Genomic DNA, 24,781 nt, shown 5'->3' on the forward strand with positions numbered 1-24,781 from the left:
GATCATCAAGCTGTGCATAAAACTGGAGGTCAGCCTGGACAGTACAAGACCGTGTCTAAAAAGGAATAAGCAGTGTAACCCGTAATGATCTGAAAAGCTACCAAATTTTTTGGTAGTTTTAGGGATGAGTCTGGGGCCTTGCCAAACTCTACACTGAGCAACTCCCAGCGCAGCTAGAGCCCTGTATCAACCCTTCTGACTGTCTTGAGCATAGTGGGGATCTCCCTGGTCATCTGAATAACCTCCAAGTGCAGCAGCTGTGCATGAGCTCAGTCACCGTCGGTTCCAGTTGGAGGAACTGGTCGAGCAGGCTGAGGCAGTCGCTGTCTATAGACAGGTGCGGTGGGGGTTGGGGGACAGGTGGGGGAGGGGCAGCACACGGACAGACTTCCTGGCATGGCAGAGAAAGAGGAATGAACAGCTCTCTCTACAGTGCTATACTCAGCCAGACCCCGCTGGAGCCTCACTGACCAGAACCTTCAGTTTATGTACAGCCGCTTTCCCTCAGAAAGAGCTCTCACACTGCAGTTACACTGCATGCAACCATGCCCATGTTCATCAGGGCTCGCTCTGCTTGCACAGGGTCAAGAGCAGGCTGGAACACGATTACTAGGAGTGTTCCCATACCGCTGTCAAGGTGCGTCAAGGGCAACCAGGGGTTAGTGACATAGAGAACTGAATACAGGAAGGGTAGACAGGGCAGGAAGTGGAAAGTTGGTCGGTGGGCCAGTGTCCGAAATCCCCCCTGGGATGCTGCAGGAGCAGACTGCCTAGTGGGAGAGGATAGGGTAGGTCTAAGCAGCTAGGGTCTTAGGGCAGGATGCTCTGGAGGGCTGAGGAAGGGTGTGGTGGGGTACATAAATGGGGGATGGGAAGGTGCTGACTACAGAACTGGAGACAGAATGCCCACTGGGGTGTCTGCTGAAAGGGGACACTGGCCTCCAGGCCAAGAGCAACCATTTTGTAATTACTACTGTGCAGACAATCATGATCCTGTACTCAGGAGGTGGTGGTTCAAGACCCACCCAACTCTGTCTCCAAAATAAAGAGCAATATTAAAATTAAAAGTTAAAAAAAAAAAAGTTAATAGCTGGGTGGTGGTGCATGTCTTTAATCCCAGTACTCAGAAGGCAGAGGCAGGTGAATCTCTATAAGTTCAAGGCCAGCCTGGTCTACAGAGTGAGTTCCAGGACAGCCAGGGCTACAGAGAAACCCTGTCTTCAAACAAACAAACAAAAATAATGATAACAGTTAAAGTTAGGCATGGTGGCCTTCATCTGTGATCCCAGCACTTGGGAGGCTGAGGCAGGAGGATTGCTGAATTCCAGACCAACCTAGGCTATGCACAGAGATGTCTCAAGACAAAACAAAAAAGAAAAATGAACAATAAACCAAACACTAAACAGTAGTTAATTTTATATGTTAAGTCTGAGGCAGGAGGAATGCCACAAGTTCAAGTCCAGCTTGAACATATAGTGAGACCCTGTCTCAAGGGAAGGGAGATGCTAAAATAAGGCAAACATACATATATTTGAATATGAAAATTTGTTTTAATTTGTATAAATAAGACAAAGTGTTCTATTTAAATAAAAACGCATCTGGGTCTTCTTGTATAACACAGAATTCTTCCATGGGCATCTGCTGATCTGGAGGCCAGCAACTCTGCTTACATGTATAAATGAGAATCGTTCCAAATTCCACAGTAAGACCTGAAAAATATCACTTGTTCTAGATTCCACAAGGAGAATGTTAAAAGGTGCATTCCTAATGAAGTGACCCCTGGAGCCTCAGAAGTTCAAGGTGATCCCTGACTACATAGCCAGTTCATGGCCAGGCTACACCATGCCCCTGCCTCCTAAAACAAAAACAAAAGGAAACTATATCTATATATGTGTGTATATTAAAAACTGCAATAATAAATAAACTTAGGACCTGAGTTTGGATCGTCAGAAACCATGTACAAAGCCAGGTGAGCAGGGTGTGGTGGTGCACACTTTTAATCCCAGCACTCAGAAGGCAGAAGCAAGCGGATCTTTGAATTTGAGACCATTCCTAGTTTACAGAGTGAGTTTCAGGACAGCCAGGACTATGGAGACTCTTGTCTTGGAAAATCTAAAACAAAGGCAGGCAAGGCAAGGTCTGTAATCCTAGTCCTAGGAGGTGGAGACTGAGATATCCCAAACTAGCTAACCTGAGTACAAGGACTACAGGAAATGAGAAAGACCCTGCTTCAGACAAAGTGCCTGGGATTGCCCTCTGATCTCTACACATGTGAGCACACTCACATGCATGTGTGCACACTCACACACGTGTGCATATATAAAAACGAATATTAAGATAAAAAGAGGTTCAATGGGTGGATATGGTGCAAACTTTTAATCTCAGCACTCAGAAGGCAGAAGCAGGTAGATCTCTGAGTCTCTGAGTTAGAGGTCAGCCTGGTCTACATAGTTGAGTTCCAGGACAGCCAGAGCTAAACAGAAACCGTGTCGTGTCTCAGAACAAAACAAAACCAAAACAACAAAACAGACTGTGTGTCAGGGACAGAGCTCAGCAGCATAGCGCCTGCCCAGCATGGAAAGGCTACAGGTTCCATGCCCAGGACTGCTAAAAGGAAGAACATAGGAAGAGAAAATGCTGAGTTTTGATGCCTAGCCCTGGAAAATAGAAAAAGCAAAACCAAAAAGCTTCCCCAAAGTTCCAGGACAGCCAGGGCTACACAGAGAAACCCTGTCTCGAAAAAACAAAAACAAAAACAAACAAACAAACCAAAAAAAAAAAAAAGAAACCTTCCCCAGTAAGTCCCAGGCCACCAGCAACAGCAGCTTCATACAGTACCAAGAAGATAAAAAAAGGACAGGACCCCAGGATGATATCCCTGGAAGGCTGGAAGGAGGGGAACTTCTGGAGATGGGCCTAGTGGGGCAGATCCTTAGGTCATCAGGATCATAATCCCAAGAGACCAGACCTAACGGGTCCTACCCTATCTCACTTTGTTTCCTAGCTAGCCACGTGGTTCTGCCACCATATGTAGCACAGAGACTTAGATAGGCTCTTATTATTAGCACTGGTTAGCCTGCCTGGAACTTGCTATGTAGAGCAGGCTCTGCCACCATGCTTGGCCACCCCTAGCCTCAGATATTTTACTACAGGAATATGAAACTGACTAATATATTAATTTATTAAACTATATTCTTTATTTTATATATATGTACACACACCAGATGCATGCATGAGCCTAAGGAAGTCAGGGAGAACATCAGATCCCTTGAAACTGGAGTAACAGGTAGTGTGAGCTGCCTTGTGGGTGCTGGGAATTGAGCTTGGGTCCTCTGGGAGAGCAGCAAGCACTCTTAACTGCTGAGCCACCTCTCTAGCCCCAACCCAACCCTAATTTGATCATCAGGATCATAATCCCAAAGGAGACCAGACCTAACTGGTCCTACCCTACCTTAATTTGTTCTCTTTTTGAAACAGTCTCAGTGTGTTGTCCAGGCTGTCCTCAAGCACTGTGCTGCCTCAGTTTCCTGAGAAAGGTGGACTAGAAGCATGTACCTAGCCACAGCCAGGCAGTTTGTAATGAATTTACACTTGTGTGTGGGTATGCGTATGTCTGTGTCGGTGCACACCTGGAGGTCAGAGGACAACTCTGTGAGGCAGCTCTCTACAGAGTTCCATCCCTCCCTTATGTGTCAATTAGCTTGTTCAGTCTCAAATTATCAAAATGGTTACTGTTAGAGTGGTATTGGAATTTTGCTGGAATACAAATTTCTTACAATTTAATTTCTCAATCCTTTTATAATATTCCGTATTTAATAATTAACAAAAAGCCTTTCATTTGAATATTATTCCATACCAAAGTCAGAGACAGACCCGCTCAGTCCAGGCCCTCTTACCTAGATCAGCACTGCTGAGCATGCTGACCAGTGCGGGCATAAGCTGAAACTCAAACGTCCTCTGGCCTCCACAGCCACTGCAGGCTGGGATCTCAGAGACTTCAAACGTGGGGCAGGACAAAAAGAGAGGCTCTCCGCTCCATGAATACCTAGGGCGAGAAAGGGAAGAATCATGCATCAGAGCAAACCCAGCAACCCAGCAACCCAGCATCTGGGCCATCGGACAGCATCAGGAGCAGAACTAGACAGTGAGGAAAGCCACACCGGGGCAAGGCACCACTGGTGACTGTGGAGAACATTGAGGGGACTGAAGACTTGTTATCACTTGGCTCAGTGCCACTAAAGACCATAAAGAGATGAGCTTGGGGTCACTGAACCCCTTTATATGATACTCTTCCTGGTTTTTTTTAATTGTTGTTGTTGTTTTTTCAAGACAGGGTTTCTCTGTGTAGCCCTGGCTGTCCTGGAACTCACTCTGTAGACCAGGCTGGCCTTGAACCTCAGAAATCTGCCTGCCTCTGCCTCCCAAGTGCTGGGATTAAAAGCGTGCACCACCACTGCCTGGCATGACATCTTCCTAATGTGCTGTCTTCTTTTTCTGCTTTCTATAACTACTATTTTATTTCATTTGAGACAGGGTTTCATTATATAGATGCTGGCCTGGAGCACACTATGTAGACTAGGCTGGACTGAAGAGACCCACCTGCCTAACTTCCTAATTATTGCGTAGGTAGCAACAGGCCATCTTGTTGAGACTGTCCTGCTCCTGCATGGAGATCTGGAGAAGAGTTCTCTATAAGGGGCAGAGCAGGTCTCAGAGGGTCACTTCAGTCAGGGTACAGCCTCTCCCTCACTCTCATCTGGAAGGGTCATCTGTCCTCCAAGACTGCTCATTCAGGAGTCCAAGGTGACTCTAGGGTTAGGACAATGACTTATCTTCAGCCTTGTGGGGGTGGGGGGTGACACAGGTATGCTAGCATCCACAGCTCGGTGAGGTGTCTGCAAAAGTTCACTACCTGATCTGTTATCTTCATATCTAAACATTACAGTGACTTCACTGGGATCTTCATCAGCTCCTCACTCTGCCTCCAGTAAAGGCTTCATTACCTTTCTGTAGCCATTATGTAAACCACACAGAGATGTAAGTCTGCATATATGCATATATATGCACCTGTAGGTACGTGATACAGAACCTGATTTTGATTAAGACCCAAATCAAATAACCCATGTTTGCCAGCAGCCAGCTATCAAGGGAAATGGATATTATTTAGCTAACTAAAGCCAGAATTACCCCCACTTAAGTATATTTTTTTAAAACCCAGGCATGGGTACACACATGAAATTCTAATATTTGGAAGGTTGGGCAAGAGAATCCGAAATTCAAAGACAGGGTCATCAAGAGAGCTCAGCAAGTGAAGACACTTGTGCTACCACGTCTGAGGAGCTGAGTCTGCGATCATCATGTGACGGCAGATAGGATTAAAGGGAAAATCCACAGATACACAGTTCAAATTTTACATTCTAGAGCTGGAGAAATGGCTCGGTGGTTAGATGTGTGTGCTCCTCTTCCAGGAGCAGAGCTCATCTCTCAGCACCCACATCAGTTGCTTTAACTGCTCCAGTCAGGATGTTTGACACCCTCTTTTGGCCTCCGAGACTAACTGTAGAGACACACACAAAGTTTGAATGGTGGCTAGGGGGGCACCTCTATCCTACGATAGTGTAGTGTGTGCACATGCGGCAGACACACAAGAAACAGCACCATAACTGATACTGGCTGTACCGGGGTCAGTGTGAATCAGGGAGCTTCTTTACAGTCAGTTCCAAGACAGAAAAGTTCCCAGCACCCACCTGCAGCAGCTCACAACCACTAGTCTCTCCTAGATTCCATGGGCACCTGTAGTCATGTGCACAAACACACACCACAATTAAAAAGAGTGAAACCAATTTTAAAAAGGATGAGTGCCTCACTGTTTCTGAGGCTGTCCGGGCGATCCTCCTGCCCTACCTTGAGGAGTCCCTGGGCCGCTAAGTGCTCGCCAGCATTCTGCCACTAGAGTAAACAGAAACACACATGTCTTCTTTACCTCAGAATCTGCTCCTGGCAAGCAGCAATTCTCTTCATGAACTTGTAAAACGTTGGGTCTCCACTGATAACTTTGGTCTTCTCGTACTTTTCATCCCCATCATTAGAGCTAAGGAGAGAAGCAGAGACCCTGTGAGACTATCAGTGTCTGGGGAACTGCAGCATCTGCAAGAGGAACAAGACACTTTTCTGCTTTCTGTATTGTGTTAATTATTGTGTGTGCTGGGGGTTGGTCACGTGTGCCATGGCTCCGATACAGGGGTCAGAGGCCAACTTTCAAGTGATAGTTCCCACCTTCTTTAGTGCTTTGGCATATGGTGTTTCTAGGTCTGAGCTCCCTGGAGCCACCAGAGCTTGTGAGGAAAGAAGAGAAACAGCACTGCCCTTCTCATTTTGTAAGTGAGAGTTGAAACTCTGAAGCAGCCTCAGGGTCTGAGGCAGTTCTGGACTCATAGCAGAGTCACCAAACAAGGCGCATCTCTTCTCTCTTTCTCTCTCTCTCTCTCTCTCTCTCTCTCTCTCTCTCTCTCTCTCTCTTTCTTTTTGTTTTTCTTTTTGTTTGTTTGTTTTTTTCGAGACAGGGTTTCTCTGTGTAGCCCTGGCTGTCCTGGAACTCACTCTGTAGACCAGGCTGGCCTCGAACTCAGAAATCTGCCTGCCTCTGCCTCCCAAGTGCTGGGATTAAAGGCGTGCGCCACCACCACCCAGCCGGCGCATCTCTTCTCAATCATCTGCTTCTGCTCTAAAGACACTGAAAACAGAAGGCAGTCAGGAAGTGGCCTAACGAGATGGCACTTGCTGTTTATTTTAAAGACCGAGTTCAATCCCCAGAACTTACACGCTGAAAAAAGAGAAAAGGCTCTTACAAGAGGTCCTCTGAATTTCACATGAACCGTGGCAGCAGGAGCAGACCTGCACCATAAACACATGCACACACACACACATTTCTTGTCAGGGATTTGAAAATCAGAGCCAGGCAATGGTGGCGCATGCACTCGGGACACAGAGGTAGGTGGATCTCTGGGAGTTTGAAGCCAGCCTGTTTTATAAAGTGAGTTCCAGGACAGTCACAGCTACACAGAGAAACCCTGTCTCAAAAAAAAAAAAACAAAAACAAAAAAATAAAAATAAACAAAGTAAGATGCAGTAAATAAAGACAGAGAAGAGGCTGTGGATACAGTTCAGCTGGAAGTGTTGCCCACCAATAAGAAGGCCTGGGCTCAGTCCCAAACCCTCATACAACTTGCGGTGGCAATCTCTGCACTGAGATATAGTGGAGGCAGAAGGATCAGGAATTCAAGGTCATCCTTGACTACAAAGAGTTTGAGGCCAACCTTATCTAGATGAGACTCTCTCAAAAACAAGACAACATCAAACAACATCAAAATCAAAACAGGGCTCTGGAGATGTTTCAGTGGGTAAAGGTGTGTGCTACTTTCCTACAACCACGAGGTGGAAGAGGGGAGCAGACCCCTTCCATGTCTGACCTCTACATGTGCACCCCATGGGTGGATGCACAGAGTAAGCAAATGTAAAAACAGTGAAAAGTGAGTAGAAAAAGTGAAAGGAGAATAGGGGCTAAGGACTCTGCTCGGCGGTTACACTCCAGGCTCTAGGGTCCATCCCTGGCACCCAGAAACAAAACAGAAACAAACAAGCATACAAAAGAACAGGAAAGAAGCTAAAGAAATGCTAGTGGCCTTTTAATGACAATGATAACTTCTGTGTGCTCCTCTGGGTTCAGCTCCTGAGGGCGTTGAGCAGCAGGCCTGCAGGTTAATGCAGGCTGGCTGATGCAGACAGCCCAGGCCAGTGTCTGCTCTTCTCATCTAAGGGGAGCGAAACAGAAAAGCCCGATTACAACCCTCCTCTCTAGAACTTGCCATAGGTACCAAGACAAAAGGGAACCAATCATGGCAGGTTCCTACCTGCACCTCTCAACCTTGTTAGCAAGTTCTCACCCTAGGGAAAGCAGCTGCTGCATGTCAACGCCTTCTCTCTGCTGGTACTCCTGCAGAAGGCTGTGGGCGTGATCAAGATCCACAAAGTTGCCATAATCTTCCTCTTCCGCGACACAGATGTAATAGGGCAGGAACTGTGGCACTTCCGTGGGAACTGCCAACCCTTCCCCTGAAGGGGAAGCACAGGTAACAGCCAGGGCAGTGTCCTGCAGGTGAAGAGCTTGGAGCTTCTCAGTCCAGTCTAGAGCTCTGACATCATTAGAATCACTTCCCAAATCTGAGGTGGGTGGTGGTGGAGGTGTCTCCTCAGTGTCACTTCCCCAGTCATGTGAGCCTTCACACCAGTTCTCAGCTGCAAGGCCATTGTCCTGATTCTAGAACAGTCAATGAATACAGGCCAATCACACTTCGATGACTTCATCAATACCTTCAGCTTCCCCACCCATCCATGCACCTTCCTAGGGAGCCTTCGTATCAGTCCCTTCCTCTCGGGAACACTCCAATTAAACTTCCTGATTCTACCCACTCAAAAACATGTTGTAAGGCTGGGTTTGGTGCTGCATCCATCTACTCCAACCACATGAAAGGCAGAGGCAGATGGAGCTCTGTGAGTTCCCGGCAGTCTGGGCCCCAGAGTAAAATCCATGTCTCAAAACAAACACACAAACAACAAAACTGGAGACAGCTCAGTGATTAAGAACACTTATTCTTAAGAGCTCTTAAGTGGATGCAGGTTTGGGCAGCTCACAACCATCTTTAACTCCAGTTCCAGGGGATCCACTGCCACCTTCCAGCTGTGCATGTGGTATATATATATATACATATATACATATACATATACATATACATACAGAGGTAAGCACTAATATATGTAAAGTGAAATAATTAATTCCAAAACCAGACAAAACCACAACTATGCAGGAGGTGATTTAAACACTGTCTTTTCTTTTCCAGGGCGATGTATCACATGTAGGTCCAGGTGTCTTCACCTATCTGTTCCACAATCTTTCTGTTGTGCTTCATGTATTATTATAGGGGAGGGAAAAAAAAAACAAACAAACTACATTTCCCAGACTCCTTAGCAGCTGAGATGTTAGATTGCGGTTAGCTACTCAGGTCTGCCTAAGAGACAAGAGTGTAATGGAGAGCAATGCCAGAAGCAGGCTTAACATGGAGCTCATATCAACCCTGGAGAGGCTGAGGCAGGATGATAGCCATGAATTTGATGTCAGCCTGGGTGACATGGATTTCCAGGCTACCCTGAGGTATGGATCCAGACCCTGTCTCTAAACTAACGGGGGGCGGGGGGGGGCTGGGCTGAAAACACAGATAAAGACAGCATGCCAGGCTCTGTGACAAGGGCAGCACCCACTCATCAAACCACACCTAAGTATCCTAACTGCAAGAGGTAGCCTGGCAGATGGGCCAGTTCTGAGATGTGCTTCCAGAAGTCCTTGCTGGACTTTTCCCTGAGGCTATCAATTTAGTTAGTAAAGATTTAAATGTCTTAGCTTAAAAAAAATCAAAGTATTTTTCTACCTTACACACAACATTGTGTACCATGCACATACATGAATATATATATATGTATATATACGTATATATGTATATATGTATATATATTTCTCTATATTCATTCAAATGAGAAAATCAGTAAACTATGTCTCAAGTATAAATTAAAAGAAAGTCACAAAAGCTGGAGAGATGACTTGGTGATTAAGAACACTGGCTGTTCTTCTAGAGGACCAAGGTTCAATTCCCAGCACCCACATCAGGCAGCCCAGGGGACCCACTGTCTCCACACACACCTGCACTGATGATCAATCACATAAACACACACATGTATGTATAACTGAAAGTAAAATCTTAAGAAAAAGTCACAAAACTGTGATTCTGAAAGACTAAAATTCATTCCATTGCACATTAAAGAACCAGGTTGTAAGTTTTGTATTAGGGGCTGGAGAGAGGGCTTAGCACCTACATTAAGCAGCTCTGAAAACACCTTTAACTCCAGCTCAAAGGATCAGACACATATGTGAGGCATACACACAAACAATTTTTTTTCCAGACAGGCTTTCTCTGTGTAGCCCTGGCTGTCCTGGAACTTGCTTTACTCTGTAGACCAGGCTGGCCTTGAACTCAGAGATCCACCTGCTTCTGCCTCTGGAGTGCTGGGCTTAAAGACATATGCTACCACCACTTGGCCTAGATTCACTTTTATTTTATGGTATGGGTGTTTTTCCTGCATGCATGCATGTCTGTGCACCACTGTGTGCTTGGTACCAGTGAGGCCAGAAGAAAGCACTGGAACCCCTGGAACTGGAGTTACACATGATTTTGAACTGCCTCTTGAGTGCTGAAATTCAATCCTAAGTCCTCTGAAAGAGCAACAAGCAATCTTAGCTGCCCAACCATCTCTCCAGCCTCCAAAAGAAATCTTTTTTAAAATGTTCTTAAGGGGCTTGAGAGATGGCTCGCTGATTAAGAGATCCTGAATTCAATTCCCAACAACCTCACATTGATTCACAACTATATATACTGAGTCTGATGCCCCTCTTCTAGCATACGGGTGTACACAGAGATAGAACACTCATACAGTAAATAAATTTTAACCGTCTTAAATAGGATTCGATGGTTCATAGCGGTAATCACAGGACTAGGGGAGATTTAAGCCAACGAATCTCGGAGAATTAAAAGCCAGCTTGGGCTAGAGAGGGGAGGCTGTGTCTCAAAAACAGTCCGACAGCGGTTGTCTTCAACGAGTTGCTAGAAAAGATCCTCAAATTATAGAAAAACATATTGTGCCAATCAGAATCGCTTTACCTGGGCGTTCCGAGTCTCTTTCTCTGGCACTTGCAGGCACTGGGAGCGGAACACCTTCCAGCTTAGAGGCAAGACAGATGCCATGAGGGTTCCACCCCGGACGTCCAGCCCCACCTAGTGTCACCCGGCCCGCCCCGCCCCCTCCGGGGACGAGCCACCACTACAGGACTTCCCCGCCTACCTGCGCGTCTGGCTGTCGCCGCAGCCCAGACGGGCACAGGCGAACACGTACAGAAGCCGATGGAACGGGGAGCCTTCCAGCGGGCAGTACACCTGCACGACGAGTGTGAGCGGCTGTGCGCAGCGGTCACACCGCGGCCCCGGGGTGGAAACGGCCGGCAGGGCGTCCTAAGGAGCGGGGCAGAGGCTCAGACTCCGGGGACTCTCCGCTCCCTCCCGAGGGACATCCTTCCCACCGGCCCCGCCACGGCCTCCGCCAAGGCTTCGCAGCTGCACTCACCGGGACGCCACCCAGCTTGCTAGCGGTCCAGGTGGCGGGCCCCTTGGGACAGTCCTTCACCGCTGCATCCCGAAGTCCCAGGAGCACCGGCTTCCGGACGGCCGCCATAACAACTGGGCTCCCACGTGTCAGCGCGAGCTACGGTGGCTGAGAGGGAGCGTTATCTGCGCACGCGCGCCGCCTGCTCCTCCCCCGACTCCGCCCCGAAGGTGTCCTGGGCGGAGACCACCTGTTTTACTTCTGATATCCTGCGATCGGATCTACAAAAAGGTTTAATTAGAAATTGACAACTGGAAACAGGATGACGGTATTGGCAACCAACAAGAAACATAACAAAAAGTCTTTAATTTTTTAAAGTAATCATTTATTTTTTTTTTCAATTTTATGTGCATTGGTGTTTTGCCTGCGTGTAGGTCTGTGTGAGGGTGTCAGTTTTTGGAGTTTCAGATAATTATGAGCTGCCCTGTGGGTGGTGGGAATTGAACCTGGATCCTCTGAAAGAGCTCTTAATTCCTGAGCCATCACTTCAGCCCCCAAAAGTCCTTAATTTTGAAAGATGCATTTAAAACGCGTGTGAAGACTGAGGTTAAGATTTGAGCATGTGCCACGGCATGGTTGCGTATAGCTTTATTCCCGGCACTCAAGAGGCAGCGGCAGGCCGGGCAGTGGTGGCGCACGCCTTTAATCCCAGCACTTGGGAGGCAGAGGCAGGCGGATTTCTGGGTTCGAGGCCAGTCTGGTCTACAGAGTGAGTTCCAGGACAGCCAGAGCTACACAGAGAAACCCTGTCTCGAAAAACCAAAAAAAAAAAAAAAAAAAAAAAAAAAGAGGTAAAGGCAGGCAAACAAACCTCTTATGAGTTGGAGGCCAACGGTCTATAAAATGAGCCCAGGACAGCCAGGACTGTTACACAGAGGAAACCCTGTCTGGAAAAAACAAAACAAAAAGGTTGATCATGTACATAGGTTGCTCACAATTGCTTACAACTCCAGTTTGCGGAGGGTAGGAAGGAGGGGATCCAATGCCAGTCCTTTTTTCTGGCCTCCATGGGTACCAGGAACACACATGATGCACGTTAAAGTAAATAATAAAAATCTTAGTGATGAGTTTTACTTAAAAAATGAGCACATTTGTAAAACATGTATTGCCAGATAAGGGTGAACTCTGGATATAGTTTGGACTTCACAGTGAAACTCAGGCCAGCCCTGGCTTGAGAGTATCTCAAAAACAAACTCTGAAATTGGGACTGGATCAACCAACCTGATCGGTAGCTTTCAGGCTAGTGAGACCCTGACTGATAGGATCAGAGGAATGACATGAGAGGTTATCCTGTGTCCTACACACACACACACGCACACACACACATGCACATGCAAGCAAGCAAATAAAAGAAGCTGTAAATACTACTTTAAGATTTATAAATTCTGGGAAAGTGTTACTTTTCCTGACTGGAGGACACCACCAGCCTTACAATGATTGACCTCAGCCCCATCCATCCAGAGCCTGGAGATGAAACTGGCTCGTTCTGTTGGTTGGCGTTGGTTTATCCCTCTACTAAAGTGGCAGACTTAAAGGCTCTGTGAGGTCTGACTGTGATGTTCACTTCAGGTTGAGTCAGCAAATTTAGCTTGCCAGGTGTTTTATCTAAGCCAGTATTTCTCAAGGTGTATTGTGTGTATGTGTGTGTAGTCACATGTGCTGGGAACTGAATAGAAGAACTGAATAGATGGATAAGATAAACTTTTCATTCGTGTGAATGTGTATCTATGTCTGTGTCTGTGCAGGTGCCCGAAGGCACTGGATCCTCTCTCTGGAGCTGGAGTTATATGTGGTTGTAAGCTGCAAGCTGTGGATACTGAACAAAAATTGGGTCCTTTGCAGTATATATTCCAAACTCTTGAGCTGTCTATCATCTCAAAGCATATTTTTTAAATCCATATCAGAAATAGACAAAGTTCTGGTTCTTGCCAGCCCAGTATTTGTTTTTATTACTATGAAAAACCAACTTAGCCGGGCGGTGGTGGCGCACGCCTTTAATCCCAGCACTTGGAAGGCAGAGGCAGGCGGATTTCTGAGTTCGAGGCCAGCCTGGTTTACAGAGTGAGTTCCAGGACAGCCAGGGCCACACAGAGAAACCCTGTCTCGAAAAACCCAAAAAAAAAAAAAAAAAAAGAAAGAAAGAAAGAAAGAAAGAAAGAAAAAAAAAAATAAAATAAATAAATATTTTTGTTCATGGTTTTCAGGTCATGATGTCCTGGCTAGCCTTGTTAACTTAGCACAGGCTAGAGTCACCTGAGAACCCTCAATCAGGAATTACAAAGCTCAGGGTAGTTAGTACCCACTGTAGGACACACACACATGCACACATACATGAGCTGGGGATCGAGCCAGCAAGCTGTAGCTCGTTGGCTCCTTCTAGGACTTCCCTCAATAATAGATCATGACTGGAAAGTATAAGCCATAGAAACCCTCTCTTCCACAAGTGCTTAATCACAAGAACAGAAAGCAAACTAGCACATGTGGGTTCCACTGCTTTGAGAAACCATAGCAGTATGAGAATGTTAGAAACTATTTCCACAGAGGTGGCAGCCAGGATACAGGGAAAAAAAGAGTCTGTAGCAAGATCTCTCAAAAGTCTTTCTCGCAAAGCCTCTTTTCCTCTCAGGGGAAATATTTTCTCCACCTGAGCCCCGCCTCTTGGTTTGCACCACTTTCCAATAGTGCCACCTGCTGGACACAAGCCTGCTGGACAGGAGAACCTCAGAAAACCTACCCCACAAGTAGTCACTGTGCATGTGTGTACCTGATAGAGTGAACCCAGTCCTTGAGCATGCTCTACCATTGACCTATATCTGAGACACTACGATCTATCACCCTTTTCGTGAGACATGTTTCCACTGTGTAGCTAGTCAAACCTGGAACTTGCTCACTCAGCCCAAGCTAGCCTCAAATAAGTACCATTTACATTTCATTATTGGGTGTGTGTGTGTGTGTGTGTGTGTGTGTGTGTGTGTGTGTGTTTGCCATAATACATATGACAAAGTTGTTTGGGATCAGTTCACCCCACCCACCTTTATATAGGTCTCATAGATCAGATTCAGGTGACTTATTGTGTGTAGTTTTAAATGTCTTCGCTCCAAGGACCGGGAAGAGGTCCCAAGCCCACCCAAGCTTCCTTTCTGCTCCAGCTGCCTTGAGCTCCAGGAGCTATCCCCATTACCAGTCCTCTCCCAAGCTTTCCTTGAATCCGCAGATAAAAGACACATAGCTTGTTACTTTACAACTTGCCTTCTTGGCACAATTGCTGGGTGCAGATATCGCCCACCTGGAAAAGCGTGTGCTCACCAATTTCTTATCTCCATCTCTCCACCTACCATAAATTTCGTGGCTAGTCCCACCTAGTCCCTGTCAGAAATCCTTGGCCACAGGCTCTAGCTGCCCCCCCGCACCCCCCCCACCTGCCCAGACCTCACTTGGTTGTTGCCTCCTCCTTCCTCCAAAGCATGGCAGAAAGACCCTTTCTCTTTCCTTGCATCTGCCTTTTTTCCTCCCGGGACCCATAAATCCACCTGTACCTTCCAGCCAGCAATTGGCCGCTGGGCTTCTTTACTGACAGATCAAGAACCAATTGGGGAACAGGACTTTAGCATCAGAACTGGCCCCTTCAGTGACCAAGCTTGAGTACAGTGGTGGTTTGAATAGCACTGGCCTCCTAGCCCCATAGACTCCTGTTTGAATGCTTGGCCCATAGGAAGTGGCACTATTAGGAAGTGAGACTTCACTGAAGGGTGTGTCACAGCGGGGGCGGGCTTTGAGCTCTAACTTGCTCAAGCTAAGCCTAGTGTAGCATTCCTTCTATAGCCTTCCTATCAAAATGTTGAACTCTCAGTTCCTTCTCCAGCACCATGTGTGCCTACATGCCACCATGGTTTCTGCCATGATTGTAAGCCAGCCCCAGTGAAATGTCCTTTATAAGGTGTCTCTTCACAGCAATAAAACCCTTACACATGTACCAAGTCTTTTTATTGACTGGCCATCTCGTGAGCCTAATTAACATGGAAAGTAGAATGATGGGACTGTCACTCAGTCTCCCAAGGACTCACTGACAGGATGTGAATGTGACAGTAATGACACCCTGCTAAAATTGTCTTTTGAAGGGTTTGAGTTCATCACTGGGGTTCTTTTGATTTTTTTAAGATTTATTTAATTATTTTATATATGTGAGTACACTGTAGCAGTCTTCAGACACACCAGAAGAGTGCATCAGATCCCATTACAGATGGTTGTGAGCCACCATGTGGTTGCTGGGAATTGAACTCAGGACCTCTGGAAGAGTAATCAGTGCTCTTAACTTTGAAGCCAATCTCTTAAGCTCCATCCCTGGGTTTTGATACCAAAACCAAACCGAAGCAAAAAACAAACAAAACCTACCCAGTAAAGCAGAGTTACTTTTCCCACATGACCAAGGTGAGGAGGGGAAGGAGGTGAACACTTGACTGAAGACCAAGTTGCCCACCTAACTGCACATCCCTGTCCCCATCCTACCCAACCCCTTTTTTGTTTGTTTTTGTAGCCCTGGCTATCCTGGAACTCACTCTGTGGACCAGGCTGGCCTTGAACTCGGATAGGCCTGCCTCTGCCTCCCAAGTGCTGGGATTAAAAGCATGGGTCCCTATCACCCAGCTGTCCCCTTCTTAATGATCAACCCTCTGAGACTCTGAACCAGACAACCACTGAGTAAAGAGCCAACCAAGGCATAAGCAGAGTCACCCACACCTAACAGATAAAGTACCAACTCAGTAAACTGAAGAGGCTGAGCCCATGCCACCTCTAGGTGTCTTTATTCTAGCTGGGATGTGAATACAGGTCAGAACAACATGACACATTAAAGCCCTTCCACCTGCTTCAACAGGGAGGGTACACAGAGTGGGTAGATGGCAGTTCCAGACCAGCTTCTCCCAAGAGCTCTGTAGTCCAAGCCAACTACTGGTGGTGAGCTCTGGGCAGGAAGGGGCAGTACCATGCAGTGCATATGGTGAGAAGGGACATGAAGGACCAGCCAGTAGGACTGCGGCTGGATTTATTCTATTTTGGCATCCCGCTGCTGCTTGATGAAGCCAATCAGTCCATTAGTGGAGGAATCATGGGAGGTCACGGCAGAGCTGCCCTCCAGCTCCGGCTCAATTTTCTTGGCCAGCTGCTTCCCCAGCTCCACTCTGCAAGGCAAGGGTGGAAGAGGATGATGAGTCACATTCTAGAGACAACCCCAAAGCACAAGAGATTCCTCAGCAACTCACCCCCACTGGTCAAAGCTGTTGATGTCCCACATGATGCCCTGAACGAAGATCTTGTGCTCATACATGGCTGCAGAGGAAACAGCAGACGGTGCCTGTTAGGGCCTTTCTTCCTTCCCTTCCCTCCCCTCCTTCCCCATCCAAGTGACCCCAAGCCAGCCAGCCATCCTTCCTCTCCCCACTCACCGATCAAGGCTCCCAGAATGAAGGGTGTTAGCTTGGTAAACACAATAGAGTTGGTTGGACGGTTTCCTTCGAAGACCTGTAGGAAACAAGAAATGTCCTCAGCAATGGGCAGAGGCTCTGGAGCCTTTGGGGTGTCTATACACATCCTTCCCCTCAAGGCTTCTTCTCTGCAGAAGAGAAGCTGGAAAGAGTCTAAGAGCAAAGGTGGTGGATGACTCCAAGGAAACACTGTCCTCCAGACCCAACTAGGCTGATGCACTTAGAAGCTCACAGACAAGTCCTACCACGGAGGAGTTAAAGCAGACACGAAGCCCCACCTCTAAGCTATCTACAAACAATAGCTGCTGGGAAAGGAAAAATGAGTTTTTTTTCAAAGACAGTATCATAGACAGTGACACTAGGTCTATGAACCACATTCCCGGACCAGAGGCACACCAAGGAAGAGCGGAACAGAAAACAGACTCCATGTTGTTATTCATTAACTTCTTATGCTTTTTGTTTTATCCATCCATCCATCCATCCATCCACCCACCTTTCTTCCCTTCCTTCTTTCTTTCTTTCTTTCTTTCTTTCTTTCTTTCTTTCTTTCTTTCTCCCTTCCTTCCTTCCTCCCTCCCTCCCAATTTATAGAAACAATAAAGTTGAGTGTGTAGATGGATCTGGGAGGAACTGGAGGAAGAATATTGGTAAAATATACTGGGCAGGGGAGAAAGTCCCCAGGCTAATTCTGGTCCCTGAGCTTTTGAGGAGGAAGGCACTCCATCCCAGGTGTGGGACATTTACTCTGGAGGAACAGACCTTCTGATTGTGTAGGACAAACAACCATGAGCCTCTACCCTGACCCTTCAATGTCATCCCTCTAGACCCTGGATGTCACCCTATAGCTGATGTTCAGGAGCAAGGCTGACCTTGTGTGGCAAGAGTTTCTCCAAGTCTTGTGGGCTCTTTCCGGCAGCCTGGAGCTCCTTCCTGGCCTCTTCTGGCAACTTCCCCTTCATCAGGGCCTCAGTCTGGGCCAAGAAGTTGGCCAGGAGGATCTGACAAGAGAGACATACAGTTACAGTAACAAGCACCGACAGAGACTGCCCAGTCCATCTTAGTTCCAGTATGGTCTACTCACTGCACAGCTCAACTGGAGTGAGGAAGGAGGCCGCATGGGATGGCAGTGGTAACTATGCATTTTTCTTTTAGGTGATGGAACCCAAGTGCCCTCTGCTAAGCTACAATCCTATCCTTTCTTAAAGTTTGAGACAGGTTTTTGCTAAGTTACTCAAACTGGCAGATCCTCCTCCTCCTCGGCCCCCTGAATACCTACAATCACAGGTATGTGCCACCTCACCAAGCTGCCTAGCAGAATATTCAGTACATGATAAGGGGTCCTGCTAATGACTGTCTTTTAAGACTTTAAGAGGAAGAGGCATTGACCCCCTTTTCTAGGGGAATCAAGTCAAGAGTGCTGTTATCACAGTACAGCAGGCACACGCCTTCCAATCCCTACATTCACAAGGCCAAAGCAAGAGGATTACCAAATTCAAGGCCAGCCTGAGTTGCACTGTATGACTCTGTTGCAAAACAAAAGACTAAAAGACACTCAGCCACCAGTAAGGAACCAGAATGTTGGTCCTCAGAGAAGAAGATTCTGCCAGAAACCTGAAAGTATTTTCCAAGAGTCTGGCTGTATTCTAGCCTTTGAACTTGTCAACTTGACTTAGCTTAAAGTCATCTGAAATGTGAGTTTCAATTGCATCTACCCAGTTCAGATTGGCCTGTGGGGGATTGACTGTCATGATTGTTAACTGATCCAGGAAGGCCCAGCCTACTGTGGGCAGCACCATCCCTAGGCAGGAGGTGGTGGACTGTACAAAAAAAACTAGCTAAGCATGAGCCTGAGAACAATCTCTCGAACACACTCACCCATGGTTTCTGCTTCAAGATCTTGCCCTGGCTTCCCCCAATCATGAACTATGACCTGTAAGCCTCAAGGTGGTTTTTGCTTAGAGTCTTTTCTCACAGTAGCAGAAATAGAACTAATTCAGGCCAACACTTTGAGTTTGGCTCATGACTTTTATGATATAGGAACCCAGCTGGGATTCTAACTCTGGGAACTTGAGATAACAGACTGTGTTTCAAGGCAGTAAACTTGTGGTCATCTGCTGTGGCAGTGAGAGAATTAATCTAACTGCTGAACAGGGCAGCTGCAGGAGGGCTATCCCACAATCCTGAGAAGCACGAGAACAGTGCAGACTGGCTTTTTACCTTGTGATGCAGACCTTTCCGTATGGGGTGCTGGGTCTGGACAGGGATGAGGAAATCACAGGGTATCATCTTGGTGCCTGTTAAGGACAAGGGGACAGTAGTCATCCATACAATCCTAAGCCCATGGAAGCTACCCAAGCAGCCTATAGGAAGCCACTACCCTAAGCAGAAGGTCCCTGCTGTCCCATCCTCAGCTTACCAGGCACCACACCCACTTGCTCAGGACAGAAGGCCCTACCTTGGTGGATAAGCTGGTAGAATGCATGTTGACCGTTGGTCCCTGGCTCCCCCCACACGATGGGGCCTGTCTGGTGGTCCACCCGGGCCCCAGACTTGGTGATGTACTTTCCATTGGACTCCATGTCACCCTGGAATGAGGACAAAAACTCAACCTTCTACCTGTAAGATTTGCCTGTCTCAAATTGCCTGGATCCTTCCTGGGGTGCCTTAATCAGCTTCATGTGGGGAATCCTGTAAACATGGGTCCTGAGCTTCCTGCTGTAAGACTACCCTGTAAGGACCACGAGAAGGGTAGGAGGCAGGAGGACTCTCTTTGTTTATTCTTCCTACAGGTGGCCTAAGGTAGCCCAGGAAGTCGGCCCACTGCTTTCTAGACCCAGAAAAATCATGCAAATTGAGAAGTCAAAACTTGTTCACTTTTACAACAACCATGAAGAAGCTTGAAGATTGTTTCAGGATATTTGATCACTCTGTGAACCCCAAGATTGTGAAAGTTACTGAAAAAGCATGTTTCTAGTTGTGTTGTGGCTTAGCCCTCAGCACACACCTTTAATCCCAAACAATGAAGGTAAAGTAAGCTTATAGAAGGAAGCATCCATGTTTGAAAGTGATGTCTACTTGAGTGGCAGACAAAGTGACAAATCAGAGAAAGATTTGACAGAGTAAAAAAGGAAAGCTACTTAGGGGCAGTGTAGAAAAAAGAAGGATGTAGTTTTACCAGGAAAGTTTTACAGAGAACATGCTAGACACAGGTGAAGACAGAATGAGAAGAAGCCAGAAGATTAGGACAGATTGCTAGAGTTAGTATGAGGCCAAGAAGAGCCATTCAATAAGAAACTGAGAGAAGCCAGATTGAACCAGTCAGCTGGGAGAAGAGTTTGAGCCAGAACAGCTGAGTTGAACCAGCCAGCCAAAGATGGGAAAGAACTAGAAAGGGGTGAGCTTATTCAACAATAAGTCTCAGAGGCTAAAATATTCTAGGCCTAGATAAGATTGCACGGAGGCTAGAAGCTTCCAGGACTGGGCCTAGGTTAGCAGATGGCCGCAGAAAGCCTCGGACACAATTACTCAGACTAGTAATTGCAGGACATGGCACATTTGCAGTATTTAAAAGAGCGCTTCCTGCTCTTCCAGAGGACCCGATTTCAATTCTCAGCACACACCAGCTCTCAAGCACCTGGAACTCCAGTTCTACAGAGTTCCATCGAGCGCTTCTGCCTCCAAGGGCACCTTGCACCCATGTGGCATTCACTCACATAGACACATACAAATACACATTCAAGGAAAAGGAGAGAGAGGAGACTGTGAGCAGGTAGGCGTGCCCAGGCCAAATAGGGTTGGACACGGGGTCAGAGGCCCCAAAGAGTGCCAATTTTTGTTAAACGTGCTTACAAATATGGAAAGGTATGGCTGTACTCTCTGGTCACCGAACATATCCATCCAGGTGAACAAAGCACACCTGGGCCACGGTAACGACAGGAGAGAGCCAAAGAGGAAGACACATGCCCACAACCAATCCAGGATGTGTCTGTCCAGGGCACCTCTCACAGTTGACAACACGGATGTAAAAGGACCTGGTTACCAAGATGTGCCATGAACCCAGCAGCAGAGATGAACCATGGCCACACCCAAGTGCAAGGCGAGGCACTGGAACCTGCCACTAGACCTCCCAAAGCACGGCCGGGCAGCTGGTACCTGCTGGAAATAGGCAGCAAAGCGGTGCATGTACTGGTCATAGGGCAGCAAGGCGTGGGTCTCACAGCCGTAGCAGTTGATATACCAGACGCCCAGTAGAGCCAGCAGGACAGGGGCATTCTTCTCCAGGGGCGTCTTGAGGAAGTGCTGGTCCTGAAAGAAGAGCAAGGTGAGTGAGGGCTGAGCAGCTGGCAGGAGAGGAAGGAGGGGCGGGACCCATCCATGTCTCCAGCCACCCAGCACTCACCATCCAGTGAGCCCCGGACAGCAGCTGCTCGAAGTGGTCAAAACCTGTGACACAAAAGCAGCGTCAGCAGAAGTGCCACCGCTGTGTCCACCCAGAGGTTAGTTATAGTTTCTTCTGGAACCAGGAAAAGTGGGACCCAGGAGATGATGGGGCCTGAAGAAAGGCTCTCTCTTCAGAGCTGGCCCTGAGCATGATATTAACCCTATAGTTCTTTCTCCCAGTACTAAAAGAAAAATGATTGTAGGCAGAGGCAGAGAGGCAGGATGCCTGTGGGCTAAGCAAGGATTTCGTGGCTAGAACATCAACCTCATGCTGCAATACTGCCTCCTGCAGGCGGCTCAGGAACACACTCACCCACATGCAGCGCGATGGAGAGTCCAATGGCTGACCAGAGCGAGTAGCGGCCACCTACCCACTAGGAGAGAAGGAAAGGACATTGAAGGAGGGCAGGCACACCCTACCCCCTCCCTCCTGCCATGCCTGTCCCTGGAAAGCCACTCTTCCACGGGTACAACCTGTAGGGCTTGACCCAACCCAACTCTTCCTAGGAAGTCGGCAGCCCAGTGCTAGTGACCCTCCAAATGGTTACCATGGTTGGCCTTTTTTCCTGGGAGACCTAAGGCCTCAAACCTCTGTCATCCGTCAACTCTTGTCTCCTCAGCACTGGCAGACAGACAGCTTTGCCTTCTCAGTGTTGACAGAGCCAGGGCTTCAGACCTGTGCTTCAGCTGCCTCATCATGACCTGTGGTAGTTCCTACTTCCTCAGTGCTGACAAAAAGAGCTCCCGATCTGTGCTAAACCTTTTTCCCTCAGATGCCGACCTGCACAGACCTTCACACCTGTTCACAATCCCATCTCCTCAAGATGCTGGCAGACGAAGCCCTCATACCTGTGCACAATACATACCTCAGACACAACTTAAGAGCTTCATACCTGTGCCTACCTTATTGCCTCAGATACTGAGGTTAAATTTAGTACCTCATACCTGTACCATGCCTCATCTCCTCAGATAGTGGAGACCAAGCATGCATACCTCTAATGAACTTACCTTTGAAACACTGAGACAACCAGGACCTATCCCCTCAGATACTGACAGACCCAGAGCCTCATACCTGTCTCCTCAGAAATTGGTAGACCAGAGCCTCATACCTGTGTCTCCTGTCTCCTCAGACACTGACAGAACTAGAGCCTCATACCCTTGCCTACCCTGACTCCTTAATCAAGGACAGACCCATGGATTATACCTATATCTAACTTGTCTCCTAAGTCACTGACAGACCCAGAATTTTATTCTCATACTTACCCTGTCTCTTTGGTCACTGACAGACACAAAACCTTACATCTGTACTTACTATCTCCTCAATCACTGACAGACCAGAGGTCATACCTCTACCCATTCTGTCTCCTCATAAACTGACAGATTCAGAACCTCAGGCCTGTACCTACCATGTCTTCTTGGTCACTGACACATCCCAGATCTGTGACCACTCTGCTTCATTGGTCCAAATTAGACACAGAGACTAATACTTTACCTACCATGTCTCCTCACATACTGACAGACTCAGAGCCTCAGATCTGCACCCACTCTGTCTCCTCAGACATTAATAAATCCACACTTTGATGCCTGTGCTTACCCTGTCTCCTCAGCCACGGACAGACCCAGAACCAGGCACAAATGAAGACAGACAAACTGCCAAGGACCCTGAGGTTATCCTGAGATGACCTGGACTGAACATCCTGGACTGAAGGTTGAAGAGAGCTAACACAGAAGTCCACACAGATGGAACTGAAAGAATGAGGAAGAGGGCCCAGGGTCCCTCTGGACAACAATGAACTGCAGATTCATCTGGAAGGACCCAGGTTTAAGAAGAGCTCTGCTACAGAGACCAACTCACAGGCCTCATTAAGTGTGACACGACTCTCACATCTTGCCGAATGGACTTAGTTTTAGAACTGGAATCGAGTGGTCAGCAGCCCTGACTGACAAGTCTAGCTTCTGACCTTGGCAGAGAGGAGCAAGGTCAGACTTCACTTATCTAACAATTCCAGGCAGGGTCTGGAGCAAGCCTCTGAGCCCTCGTATTGTACCGTGCGTATCCCTAGGACAGCTCAGGCTATGAACCAAAGAGAAAGTGAGGCCGAAGACCACACACTAGCAACGACAGACTAGGGGGCTGCAGATCCCCTGACTCTGCAACAGCCCAAGCCTCGCCTGATGAGGACAGGTAGTGGAATGGCTTAGGGCACCCCACCTCCTCTATCCGACTTCCAGGCTGTCCCAGACACACACATTGCTATAAGCAGTTGTTTCGCCTGCCTGCCTGCCTGCCTGCCTTTCTTCCTCCCCTCCCTCTGTGTTTTGTATCAAGGTCTCACTGTGTAGCCCAGGCGGGCCTCAAACACTATCTTCCTGTCTTTGCCTCCTGAGTATTAGGGTTAGAAGTATGTGCCTTGATGCTTTATGGTTTTCTTTCCTAAATTGTCTGCACATGTGTGTCTGTGTGCCTGTATGGAGGTCCATCATTCTCTTTTCACTATGTGGGTCTCAGGAATGCACTTCAGGTCAGTGGATGTCTGAACCTGCTGAACCATCTTCACCAGCCCCACTGTGGTTCTCTTACACAACTATGTCTTACCAATTCCTCAGGTCTGGCCAGCTACAAACATATATTCCTGGGCTAGGCTGCCCCACACAGCTCACTTAAGGAGCCTAGAGTACAGTTGTGTCTGAGCCCAGGTGATAAGGACACTTCTTCTTGGATCCAAAGAGTGACAGGGAAGGCTGGGTAAACCTCAGCACGGATCAGTTACAACAGTTTCAACTGGGAGGCCTGGCTCCACCTACCTGTAACCAGCTCCGTGGATACAACCGGCGCCATTGCCCAATCTGGACCCTCTACCTAAGCCAACAGTTGCAGGTCCATCTCCCTAACAGCAATTTGAGACTCCTTAACCTCTGTGGGGACCCAGCTCTATGCACTTGGTTGTGACTCCAGTAGTCTCCAACAAGTCTAGCTTCTTCCACCTCACATACTGATCCAGCACCACCAACCTTGGCTCAACCACAGTACCAGCACTGAGCCAGATTTTATCACTCAAGAGCACCGTCCCAACATCTGCAATCCACAGGACCCACCTGAGGTGTGCTTCTACTGAGGTGAGACTCACTCAGCCACACTTGGGCCTTACCTCAAAGATTCAGGCTGACACAACCCAGCCAAAACCAAGCACCACGAACTAAAGCCCACGTGTATACCCCTGGCTCCAAAGTCCTTGCTGAGAGGACTGTATTTATATATGTAAGTTTAAATTAAGGTTTGCAAATACGCTGTCAGGCCCACAGTATTTGTCTATTTGATGCAACAGTACTATGTGTCTGATTTAAGAGTTTACTCCAACCTACCTGGGCTTAACCATGGCTGCTCCAGCTTCTCCACAAAGACCCAGGTACACCCTACCTTTGCCCGAATCCTGTTACCAACTCAACCCTACCTACGAACATTCAGCTTGAACTCCTCCTCAAGACTACATCTGGCAGAGCAGCTGCGACTACTTACACCAGCAATGCTGGGCTAGCCTGCCCACCTGTACTCCATGATGGTGCCTTCTGCTGTTGTACTTAGTGGGACAAATGTC

General features: G+C 47.6%; 2 protein-coding genes across 2 annotated transcripts in view; both read right to left on the bottom strand.

Moving 5' to 3' along the window:
• Positions 1–1,530: 1,530 nt before the first annotated feature.
• Pdcd2l (programmed cell death 2 like) lies at positions 1,531–11,370 on the bottom strand. Its single transcript, XM_034494349.2, has 7 exons — positions 11,227–11,370; positions 10,948–11,114; positions 10,767–10,827; positions 7,944–8,317; positions 5,984–6,091; positions 3,897–4,045; positions 1,531–1,709 (listed from the first exon to the last, which is right to left on the bottom strand). The coding sequence occupies exons 1-7, from the start codon at positions 11,332–11,334 to the stop codon at positions 1,579–1,581; spliced, it is 1,098 nt and encodes a 365-aa protein (XP_034350240.1). The 5' UTR covers positions 11,335–11,370; the 3' UTR covers positions 1,531–1,578.
• Positions 11,371–16,026: 4,656 nt separating this feature from the next.
• Positions 16,027–24,781, bottom strand: part of Gpi (glucose-6-phosphate isomerase) — a 28,039-nt gene continuing 19,284 nt past the window's right edge. Inside the window, exons 10-18 of the mRNA XM_034496692.2 lie at positions 21,499–21,559; positions 21,145–21,188; positions 20,898–21,050; positions 19,201–19,330; positions 18,963–19,039; positions 17,615–17,743; positions 16,707–16,782; positions 16,524–16,590; positions 16,027–16,442 (exon numbers count right to left, since the gene is read on the bottom strand). Of these exons, the coding sequence (XP_034352583.1) occupies positions 16,307–16,442; positions 16,524–16,590; positions 16,707–16,782; positions 17,615–17,743; positions 18,963–19,039; positions 19,201–19,330; positions 20,898–21,050; positions 21,145–21,188; positions 21,499–21,559 (873 nt within the window). The 3' untranslated portion in view covers positions 16,027–16,306. The remainder of the gene's footprint in view (positions 16,443–16,523; positions 16,591–16,706; positions 16,783–17,614; positions 17,744–18,962; positions 19,040–19,200; positions 19,331–20,897; positions 21,051–21,144; positions 21,189–21,498; positions 21,560–24,781) is intronic.

The sequence above is a fragment of the Arvicanthis niloticus genome, chromosome 1 (genome assembly GCF_011762505.2).
Source record: "Arvicanthis niloticus isolate mArvNil1 chromosome 1, mArvNil1.pat.X, whole genome shotgun sequence".
Lineage (NCBI taxonomy): Eukaryota > Metazoa > Chordata > Mammalia > Rodentia > Muridae > Arvicanthis > Arvicanthis niloticus.

Excerpts from the sequence above, each read along its gene's own strand:
- Pdcd2l (XM_034494349.2), bottom strand. The coding sequence starts at position 11,334 with ATGGCGGCCGTCCGGAAGCCGGTGCTCCTGGGACTTCGGGATGCAGCG. Across the intron at positions 11,115-11,226 it reads GCAAGCTGGGTGGCGTCCCG|GACGCCCTGCCGGCCGTTTC; the intron begins GTGAGTGCAGCT and ends CCCGCTCCTTAG. Across the intron at positions 10,828-10,947 it reads GGCGACAGCCAGACGCGCAG|CTGGAAGGTGTTCCGCTCCC; the intron begins GTAGGCGGGGAA and ends CTTGCCTCTAAG.